An 11,821-nucleotide genomic window follows, 5' to 3' on the forward strand; every position below is an offset into this window, starting at 1 on the left:
CCTAAGAACAGGCTGAGCCAATGCGTATTATGGATGTAACTGATGTAATGGTTGAGGGTAGGGCCTGGGAAATCTTTGCACCTGTATACTGGGAGCCCTGACACAGATGAAACTATGGCTTTCTCGCCTACGAGTTGGCTCCTAAGTACAAGCAGAACAGAAAATCACCACAAGGCATTCTGCCTTATTCCACATATTACTCAGAATAACTCTCGTGGCTCCTTTAGCTGTGTGACTTTAGAGCAACTGTGTTGATTCCTGGGAATCTGGCTGTTTTGTTTTTCTTCGTTAAAAACCTTGTTGTGAATTGCTGTAATCTGTATAGGGCTATTATTCTTTTCTGGGTCCCAGAAGGAATACATGTAGGACCAGAAAAGGCCAGTGTTTCACGACAGTAACCCACAGGCCTGGCTCTTCATCCTTCAAGGAAATCTGAATCTGCCAGGCACCAAGTCACAGGCGTATGGAGGTGCCCTGCCCTCTGCCACACTGCTAGAGTAACAGCTGTACCAGCTACAGCCTCTCCCTTTCCTATAGCCCAGCTCTGTCCACAGAAAGACTCCACCCCCTGGTGGCTCAGGCAGCCTAAGAATTCAGCTGCGAAGACCTTACCTGTCCTAGCATTCCAACCCCAAGAAAATACAGCTTGCTTTGATATTCAAAGGCAACTGGTTCCAGGACCCCCTGTAGTTCAGATGCACAAGCCCCTTATTTAAGTGGTAGCATATGTGAACATAACCCAAGCACCCTCCCATACACCCCTCTCTGGATTACTTATGATACCCAGCATAATGCCGGTTACACACCATTTCATTTGTGTGGATTCTGTGTACTACTTGGTGCACAACAAATTCAACCTGTGCTTTTTGGAACCTTCTGGAATTTTGTCTATAAATATGTTTAATCCTTGCTTAGCTGATTCCTTGGATGAAGAACTTGTGGGCAAACAAGGCCAAGTGTATTCCTTGCACTGTTTGAGTACCTGTGCTGTCAAGACTTGCTCATGACATGTCATGACTTGCTCTGGAAAACCACGTCCCCAGCACAATTCCACGTGTGGTGATCAATTGGCCAACCCGCCAGAGCTCTGCCAGTCTGCATGTGTAGCTAGCTATCACGTGCCAGTATTCAACAGGGGTAGCAGAAGCTCCTTTTCTTGTATTTAAAGTCCAACAAATTCTTGAAGACATGGGAATACTAGATACCAATGGGTGCCATTATTCACATCTATTTCACTTTGCCATCCAATTTTCTTATGAATCTGTAGCATACTAAAATTTGTATCCGGAAAATTACATATTGAAGTTATTTTGGGTCTGGTTCTTATTTTTCAATCCTATCCTGACAATGAATGGTCAGTCTCTGTCCAAATATCCAGTAATCTTTTGTTTTCCCAATTGATTCTCTAATCCTGAACACCTATTAAATGCAAGGATCTCTAAAGTTCTTGGTTTGTGCAGCGATTTCAGGAGGCAAGTTTTCACCATACATCCTCACCACGTTTAGGGACTTAATTATTCTGACACCATCCTGACAACGATGGCCTGGGTCAGTGTCAAAACATCATGCTTCTCATTTCCTTCACTTAAATAGTTAGTGTTGTGTCTTCAACTAGGGTTATCTCACCCATTTCTCCTAATTAACACAGCCATGTCTGCTGTTCCTTCCTTTATGTTAATATTCATCTGCTCTCATCTCTCTACCCCCTTACAGCTTATCACACTTCTTACATCCAAATTCATTCACTATACACAGGTGCAAGCATCCAATTACTCCATTTTATCTTCTGATGAAGGTTATTTTTTGAGCATTTATATTTAAAAATTCAGGTAATTTGTATTATGAATTTCTTGCTTACTTCTTTATACTATTTAGACAGTCTGTTGGTTTTGGACACTCTGTGTACAGGTAGGTAATTTCATCTACCAATTTCATTTCAGGATGCTAAATGAGGAAATACAAAGTATTCCTCAACAAAAAGGGAGCTTTGGGTCTGACAGAGTCAGAGTCACCACTCTAGAAAGTGTCACCTCCCAGCCACTAGGTTCTTCTGGAGACCAGTCCTTCCTGAAACTCAGGACAGGGCTCTTGGAGTGTGGGAGTCACACCCTTCCTTCCCATGCCAGGAAAGCCAGTAAACCCCAAGCCTGTAATGACACCGCCCAAGGGACACGAAATGGGAGACAAGAAAGCCTGCCAGTTGGCTGGCCTCATCACCCAATGTAACACCAAGCAGAGGACAGCTCATTCAGAGAATTACACGTTACACCCGCCCAAGGTCCCCGGAGCTACTTTACAAGCTGATCAGCTTTGCTCCCCACAGCTCCTTACTCAGCACGGGCAGCCTGGGGAACAGCATGGGAAAGAGGCCAATGGGGCCAGGTAGGAGCTTATGAAGAGTAGAACATGAATTTTAGGGCCTCTCTGGAGAACCCCACACTGGATCAGATGACAAGCCATGGCATGCGAAGAATACAAGGCTTTTGCCTCCTGGGCTGTACCTGCTGACTAGCAAATGAAGGGATGTTGCTGTGTTTGCTACATCTCGGGCTCCACAACACCCCAGCAATGTCAAGCAGTCCAGGAACACCTACAGGCATAATCCATTCCTTCCATCGAAGCCTCTGCCTACAGGCAGGAGCCTGGAGATGATGTCACTGGAACCCAAGTGCTGGCTAAAGGTAAGGATGGGTGCTGCAGGAGCACAGAGCTGTCGCACAGGCCTTTCATGGAGATCTCAGTGGCATCTTAAAGGACAAGATACAACCAGGTGGATGATGCAAACTGTTCCTGAACAACCACAGCAGACGGGGCCAGGTTGCAGCAGGAGAGAGGTTAGGAAACAGAGAGGACTAGACCACAGGGCATGTAAAGCCAGCCTGGGATGCTGAGTCTATTGCATAGAAGAATGGAAGCCATAGGATTTAGAGCTAGGGGTGACATGCCTCCTGAAGGTGGAGCTCTCTGGTGGTTTATGGGGATTCTTTGGGTGTCAGTGCATAATTTGCATACTGGGAGAACTGGGCCCAAAATGTCTTTAACAGTACATATATTACCTCCATTTATTTTGAAAGTGATACAGGAGGGGTCACATCCCAGGGTCACATACAGATGTCGAGCCAGAGACCTTAGTTTCCACCCCAGCATGCTTACTGACTTTGATGTGACTTTGGCCAGGTGGCCTGGGTCACGGAGCTCCTATTCACACACAGATTGGAAGGACTAGTGAGGAGTGCGGGGCTGTCAGTAAGGGTGTGGCCTGGCACCTAGTGAGCACTATCTGGTAGTTACCTTCATGTTTATTTTAATGTGCAGGAAGGGAAAAGTCACCAATGATTTCACAGATATAGCATGGGACAAGACCCAGTGTTGAAGTGATTCTTCAAGATTGGAACTCAATAAAGATATCAAATAATCAGTGCCTCTTTAGAAAGACCACTTCTCAGCCATGGCCTGCATGTGTAAATAGCCCAATCATGAACATCAACAGAGATGCACTGTCTGACTTTCTAGGGCTTTCTTTATCCTAACTCAGTGTTTTCCCAAGAACACTACCTGTTATGTATATATTTATATTTCTTATATTCTGAAATTCTTGAGTGAGAAGGAAGAGATGGAGAAAAGGCTTAGGTGGTCAACCACCAAAATCTGACACAAGAAAAGCACTACTAATGCCTTCAAGAAATCACAGCTTGTTCTTCTCAAATTTATCAATAACTTCATAGAAAAATATGTCTTTGCAGTCACTTGTTCAGAAATTGAAAGGCATCCCCCATCCCTCCGCCCTAGTCTGGTGCACAAAGGCCTATTCAGTCTTGAATTAGACCCACATTACAGAACGAGCAGGATCATCATGAACTTAGGATCCTGGGGACAGAATAAGAGCAGAAAAAGGTACAGAAGCCCACTCACCCCCACCTGCAGGAGATAATGTTTCGAGATTGCCAGCAGGTGTCTCAGCTACAGATAGCACCAAACCCCACATATACTGTTTCTGCCCCAGACAGACATACCTGTGATAAAGTTTAATTGACAAAGTAGGCACAGGAAGAGATGAACAGTAACTAACAATGAAACAGAATAATTACAACAATATAAGTTTATAATATTTAATTATAAATTATTTCTAGAGGTTTCCATGAAATATCTCAAAATCACAGCTGACCACAAGTAACTGAAACCACAAAATGTGAAATGAAGAGGGATCCAGGCTAAGGCAAAGACCAGCCTTCCTTATAGGGCAGACCTAGCGCTATGCAGAATTTTGAAACTATAGGTAACTGCACAGCCACCGACTCCCCAGGCTTCTTTCAATACTTCCTTCTGCTTGAGTCCTTTTCAGCTTTAGCCTCCTTGAAGTTGCACAGCTGTTGCTGGGTAAGTAGGAGGGTTGCCCTGGCAAGGAAGATGGGGTGTGAAGACGGTATTTTAAGAGCTAAAACAGCCCAAGTGAAAGGTACAGACTCCTGCAAATCATGATGTGCGGAGGGATCTACAAGTGGTTTTGTGTAACTGGATTGGAAAAGGTTCTGCATTCCAATCTCTCCCTGATTCTCAGCCTTCTCAAAGCTTCATTTCCCTCAGTCAGCCTCTCTCAGCTAGCATAGGCAAAGCAGATAACCACATTATAAGTTATTCAGGGAGTCTTTAGGAGTTCACACCTCTAGCCCTGGTTTTGCATAACTGCACGGATATCCGTAACAGGCATTAAGTATTCTCTTTTACTGACAATTTCTTCTCAATCATCCCATATTCTGCAGGGAGCTGCATTAAAAAATCCCCCTTACGCCAAATGAATCTTTAATGAATATTTAATTAGGACCTTTTCAAATAGTACAATAGTTAGGGGAAAAGTCTTTTTACAAATGCACCACTGAGGTGAGGAAGATGGAAAAAGTCAACAGACGAGTTTCCTGTGTTTTGCCAGTTCCCTCAAGCCATTTCTGCTTTTCATTGCTTCTCCTTTCTTGCGTTTCTACACCTAGTGACTCTCACAGAATCCCACAGCAAGGCAGAAACATGCTGTGAGCTGCCACAGTGTCCAGACAGCACCAGCAGCCTGAATGCTTCCTGTCCTTCCAAGAGACGGCTTGGAGGCCACTGGCCTCGGGTCTCTCGTGCCTTTCAGTTTCTGCATAAAGGTCCATGATTTGTACCAGAAGCCAACAAACTTACAAAAAGCCAGAGAGTTAATACTCAGGTGTTGCAGGCCATATGATCTTCGTCATAACTACTTATTTGCAGCTGTAATACAAACAGCCCACAGACCACACATAACTGGTAAGTGTGTCTCTTAAAATTTTTTAATAAGACTTGATTTATAAAAACAAGCCGCAGGTCAGATTTGACCCATAAGGTCATAGTTCACCCACTCATGGATTATAATGAACCATCCCTATGGTAATACTGGTTCCACAGTGAACATGCTCACAAGAAAGGCCACACACAATACAGCTTTGCCTTATGTGCTATAAACCGTGTTAAGCAACTAGGATCCATACATTCATTTATACATACAAGGACTGATTGTAAAATACAGTGACTTTAAATTTTAAAAACGTATTACCATAAAATGACACATTGCCAGGAATGCTGTGATAAGAGCATTCAAAGTAAGGGGGAGCATTCTGAGAGTGACTCAGGGCAATTTGTCTTTCACTGTAATACATTTTTAATTTAAACATTCACCATTGTTTTCAACTCCCTTTTGCACATCATTTACCATGAATTGTTCTTGCTTTTTAAGTTATAAAAGTATAATAATATGGAAAAAACACTTTAGAATGCCATGTAATAATTTCATATCAAATCCTTGTTTATTCCTGCAGATTTATCATCAGTGAACAGTTCATAATAGTCATCATATGTGGCTTTTCTTCCAGTGTGGAGACTGAACCCAGGACTTTATGCATGTTAAGTACATCTTTTAATATACTTTTAGTGGACAATATAAATATAATTTCTTATAACATCCTCAGCCAAAAATCTGTAATAGTATGAACAGTAAAAACTGTAGATATTTTAGAATCACAGAGGATGCCAAGGGGAAAAACAAGAGATGAGATGGCAGCCTGTAGGGGAAGGAAGGAAGCCACAAGTCAGGCCTGCACAAACAAAAATGCAAAGCTCCTGGGGGCCAAAAGCTGCAAACGTCTCCTGCGACTCACTGTTCACCTTTCCGACCAGCCCTCTGATTACAAACCACACTGATAGTTCAAGTAAAAAAGAGAAAAAGATGGCGACAGTAACCGCCTAAAGCCCCAAGGTGCCAAGACTTACAGAACTGACAGCAAAACTACAAACAATGGTCATGGGGAAAGTAAAGCTGAGTGGACACCAGACAGCCTGGGAACCCTAAAGAAATTGAGTCGCAGGAAATGGACCAACCAGTGGTGAGAGGAGAGTAGCAGGTGGACAAGGAGCCACCAGACAGAGCCACCTAACAATTCCCATCAGCTAGCCATTGTTTGCCTCACCTCCCAGGCCCGTGGGTTTGCAGGTTTCGTCTCCTACATTTGTTGGATACCTCACTCTCTCACATCCTGCTCTTCTTCTTCCTCCACTCTTCCCAGTTCCTACTTCTTCATCTCATTCCTTTTTCTACCCCATTAGGAAACTCAGATACTTCCTCTAGAAGATGTCCTTCTGGCTGGGTGAGATGTTGCTCTCTACTCTTCCAGGCTACAGCAGCCAGTGGACAAGTCTCCCAGCTCTCTACCATTCTGTCGCCCTTACCTACAGCACAACACAGAAAACCTAGCACTGTGTGCACCTCACCGCAGTCTACCTTACAATGCATGTGGACCTTAACTATGAGTGAGTCACACAAACCTACATCAATCCAGTGTGTGTATGACCAGGGAATGTGGCTGGATTACAACACCGAGCCCTGAGACCAAGATCAGGGGTCTGATTTAGGCAGTCTGTGTCATGAACTTACACACAGACACACATGTTCTTGGGAAAAGGAGTTTTATGTAGCTCAGAGCTCTGAAGGTTCAAAGTCCAAGACCCACAGGTCCATCAGTTTGGCATTTCATGAGGTAGCAGATGGCAGTACATCTCAGAAGCTCAGAGAAAACACACTGGCAGGACCAGCCTCGCTCTATCACACAACAATCTTCTTGCAAGAATGACCAGTGAGGCTCCCACTAAGCCCCACTGCCTAAAGGTTCCACCACCATCTGGAAAGCACCACGGTGGGACCAAACCTTTAACCACAAGGGACTCTTGGGGGACACAAGTCATATTCACTTCACAGCAGAATACAAAACTGTCCTGATCTCTGGGATAGCATCTCCAAGTGCAGGACAGTGGCTTAGTCACCAAATTATTGCTATAGTTATAAGCAAAGGGTCAGCTCCATTTGGAAACCCCAACCAGGGCGCTGCAGGTCTCTGCTGTGCATGTCTCAATCCCATAGGAATGACATCTGATGTACACAATGCACACCTCCCACACATGTAGAAAGCCTTTCATGATCAGGGCTTCTGCAAAGTGATCATTTCTCATTAGGCAGCTGCTGTTGAAACTTTTTATCCCAGTAGTGTGCCATGAGAAAATGACCTTCTTTAATAATAATAATAATGTTACTGTTACACTAGACACAAAATGTTTCTTTGTTTGACTATAAGAGACTTTGGAAGGTTTACCAGTAGGGGGAGGTGGGACCCTGGAATGAAACAACTGTTAAAAGAGGAGACACAGCAAGACATTGATTATCCCTTTTCTGTGGGAAAACTGAGCTAGAGGTGTTACTTCACATGGAGTCAGTGCCGAGCTTCTAGCAGGCCATTCACCACTGGGACAAGAAGAGAGATTTCCCAAAGCATAACAAGTTTTGAAGCCTTTCAGTTGTAAACCGTGCGGTGAGCTTTAAATATAAAGCTAACAACTGCCAGTATACAGAGTATTTGTGTTTTACTCAAACTGCGCAGTCAGAAGCAGAACCCAATACTAGGGGCAAGATCTAATCCAAAAGCTGGCTAGCATTCATTGAGTGCTTACCTTGTGCCAGATGCTATGCATTCTTCCTCTGAACTTTTAACAACCACATTTCTGCATCGTACTGGTGGTCATATTTTAAAGACAAGGGAGCAGATTTTGAAAAGCCTATGAAAGTGGCAGAACGACGATTCGAACCTGGTAGCTCACAGTTCCTAATCTTACCTCAGGAATCATGCTTCTCAAAACACAGAGGAGCACATTTTGGACTTAGGAAGAATGCAACCATTTTCCACATCACAAACACATCAGATGGGGCAAGGGAAAGCTGACAGATGTTGGGGCTGTCAGTTTCTCTTTCCTTTCCTCCCACTACTGCTGCAAGTTTTATTTTTTTTAATATTGTTGGAAAAATAAGGTCACACGGAAGTTTACAAAATACAGTAAGTTTGGTGAGAGAGGCAGAGGATAAAATGAAAGAGCCTCTGATTTAGAACCAGTGTTTGTATGCTGGTCCAGGCCCACCACCAACCCTCCTACCCCTCCTTCTAAAATTGTCTTAAGATGCATCTCATTTTTACATTATCTTCTGAACAGTGGGACTATATAAAGGAATCTGTCTAGCACTTGTGCTTGGCAGAGGATAGGAATTGTAAATTTTTTTTTCTGTATCTCTGGGTTCCCATTTCCAAACACAAGCAGATAGTGCTTTTGCTACACAGGATAAATCCTCTCTGGGCACCTCTCCTTCCCTCACCCAAAGAAATACCAGTCATAGGGCATCTCTCTGCTGTCTACATCAGAGTATTTGATATGCCCTCTATTGACAGTGCATAAAACTGCACAGATAAAGCAAAAATTTCATGTTTTTGATGCAAACAGGACCACAAGGCAGTATGTAAGTATACTAAAGCAGTATACATGTAGAAGGTGAGGGGAGACCATTAAAATAAAATGCTGTCAATTACTTGAAAATAAGAATTATTTTATTTCAATTGAAAATAATAATTATTTGAAAATAATTATTTATTTCAATTATTTTCAAGGATCTTGATCAGTCAGTAAAGACAGTTAAGTTCTATTTTCATTACTTTCTCTACCTTTCTTCAACACAAACTGGTAGTCTAAAAAGCCGCAGCCTAGTACATTAACCATTGCAACCTTCTTTCCTTAACACACCTATTTTCAGTGGGCTAAAACACTACCACAGTGATACTGTGAAGTAAGTCAATTTTTAAAACCTTCCATCAACAGCCTTTGATGAAGCTATGGCTTGAAACTAGATACGCATGATTTTAAAATATTCTGAATAAAGTTAAGGCACTTTCATTTTCAGACCAAGGGTGCTGACCTAAAAGCAAAACCCCTTGCCCTGCAAATATGTACCATTAAGAATAAAAAATTAAACAGAAAGTAAAAGAGCTTTCTTTTACAACTGTGAGAAGTTCACAGTTGTAAGACAGTTGCTTTGCCATTACGCATGCAGCAGCCAGACAAGGCAGAAGTTTTCTTACAGGATGGCTGTCTTCACGACTGCACCACACCTCCATCAAAGCTAAAATAAAGCACTAGTAGGAAGCATATGGTCCTTAAAAGCGTTCAGGAAAGCGCCTAATCGGAATCCTTACGGGTTGTCAACATTAACAGGGCAAATCACAAACCTGCTTCTTCAACCAGAAAACCAGCCACTCTGGGTTCCCAGCGAAAGGAAAGCTCCTCCTACACTCACAAGAAAGCTATCCTGGGCTTTGGTTCTTTCGCTTTATTTTTTAAAAAGACAAACAAAACATTCACTGGACACACGTGTTTCCCTTTCCACTCTCATGCAAATTCTTAAAAAAAAAAAAAAAAAAAAACCTCCATTTTCTTCTTCCTTCTTTCACGTTAGAGAAATTCACTCATTTCCAGGACTGAGTATTTAGAAGACTGGCTGAGAAACGAGCTAGCAGAGTTGGGTTGCAATTTTTTAAAATTCCTGCACGGCATGACAATTACGTACATCTGTCTCCAAACAATAAAAGTGTCAGGAATGCACAACGAAGCAAAGCAATGGAAGGTGCTAGCTCGAAGAAGCAGGCACCAGACAGCTGGTGTGTGCCGTGTCACAAAGGCTGCCCGTGCAGCGCGCGAGCAGGGAGTCACGACCCGGCCGGGCTCGCTGCAGCTTCAAAGGCATCCGGTGCTAAAGCAAAAAGGGCCCCCCGGACACGGCGACCACCGGAGTGGGGGTGCGCGCACTGGATACACCAAGGAGGCCAAGGCTGTGGAGAAAGTGAGGGGAGGCTGCGGACGCTCCGGGGGCAGGCGCGCGGGGTCCCGAGGAGGGAAGAACCGGGTGCGGGGGAGGCGCTGTGGCAAAGGCGCGGAGGAACCGGTTGCAGACCAGGCCTGGGGAGGCCACGGGAGGGCGCGGGGCTGAGAGGCGGGCGCAGGGGCTCCTGCGGCCAGGGCGCGAGGCGCGCCGCTCACCTGTATTGTTTGAAAAGCTGGTCCGACTCCCGAAAGCCGTTGTTGAGCAGCATGTTGATACCGGCCAGGGCGAGCTCCGCGTCCTGCAGGGGCGCCGCCGCCGCCGCGCCAGAGTCTCTGTCGTCCCGCCGCGGCGGTCGCTGCTGCCCGGCGCCGGCCATGGGCGCGCGAAGCCCCGCGCTGGGCCGAGGCGACGTCGGGGAGGCGGCTGCGGCGGCCCCGCGCGCTGCCGGGCCCGGCTCTACCTGCGGGGCCGGGTAGGGTGGCCGGGCGGGGACGCGGGGAGGGCGGAGCCGGCCGGGCTGCGGAGAGGCGCGGCGGGGATTACTCAGCAGCGGCCGCCCGCCCCGCGCGCTGGCTCGCTCGCCCGCCCGGACGCCCTGCCGCGCCGGCCTCACCACCGAAGCCGGTTCCGGGCGTCGCCAGCCCCGCCGCGCACGGCCCCGGGCGGCCGCCGCCTCCGCTTCCTGCAGCCCCCGCCGCGCCGCGCCGCGCCGCGCCTCGCCCGCCGGCCGGGCTACTCCGACCCACGCGCGGCCCCGAGGGCGGGACCCGGCAGCGGGGAGCCCGCGGCGCCGTGGACGGGCGCGCGGTGTGCACAGGGCCCAGGTCGCCGTCCGCGCTGCCGCAGACGCCCTCGCTTGCAGACCAGGTGGCCTCGGCCGGAAAGCCCGGCCAGCGGCGCCCGCGACCCCCGGCTCCATCCCGACCGGCCCGGGACCGCCCACCGGGGCCCAGCCGGCCAATCCCCGCGGAGGGGGCGGGGCCTCCAGGCACCTGCTGGACCGCTTGGAGGAGCGCGCTGCGCCCAGGAGAGCCGGGATCCGGCACCACCCCCTGGGGCCGCCACCTAAGCCCAGCGGTGAGGCCAGAGATCCGTGTGTCACAAACTCAATATTTAAAAGTTAGGGATTAAGCTTGAAGGTGTGATCTGTTCTCACCCTGGCATCTATACGCGCATACCAATGGAGGAAAAGAGTGCTGGTTTTTATATGACCAAATGGCAGCAAAATGTCAAAGGTGACGCTTGAAGCATCTTTGAGTTTGTTCTGTCTTTTCCGGTAATGCCTGGATGCGTAATACAGACAACTATAAATCATCCTCTCTCCAGGTTAGCAAAATCAGTCTATTGTTGCCACTAAGAGGATGTTCTTACTGCTGGATTAGAACACCTTTTCTGAGTCATTGTAGTTCTTAGAAGATAATTCAGTTGGGAGAGACTTTGCCCTATTGAAGCATTACCGACAGAACAGTTTTTTAAAAATAAAAGCAATATTGGGTTTAGAAATGACCTGTGAATTTTAAATATCATGTTATAATGGGATCAAGATGATAAATCACCACATAAAATACTGCTAAATAACTTTATCATGTATGTTTTTACTTGGTTTGTGATTATGCCATTCCC

At 46.3% G+C, this 11,821-nt stretch overlaps 1 protein-coding gene across 1 annotated transcript in view; it reads right to left on the minus strand.

Annotated features, from left to right (window-relative positions):
* Window positions 1–11,101, minus strand: part of Ttc39c (tetratricopeptide repeat domain 39C) — a 93,823-nt gene extending 82,722 nt beyond the window's left edge. Inside the window, exon 1 of the mRNA XM_003474026.5 lies at window positions 10,414–11,101. Coding sequence (XP_003474074.3) covers window positions 10,414–10,574 — 161 coding nt within the window. The 5' untranslated portion in view covers window positions 10,575–11,101. The remainder of the gene's footprint in view (window positions 1–10,413) is intronic.
* Between the last annotated feature and the right edge of the window lie 720 nt (window positions 11,102–11,821).

This window comes from Cavia porcellus, unplaced genomic scaffold, assembly GCF_034190915.1.
Source record: "Cavia porcellus strain 051 isolate PalLab524CR breed Dunkin Hartley unplaced genomic scaffold, mCavPor4.1 scaffold_20, whole genome shotgun sequence".
Taxonomy (NCBI): Eukaryota; Metazoa; Chordata; class Mammalia; order Rodentia; family Caviidae; genus Cavia; species Cavia porcellus.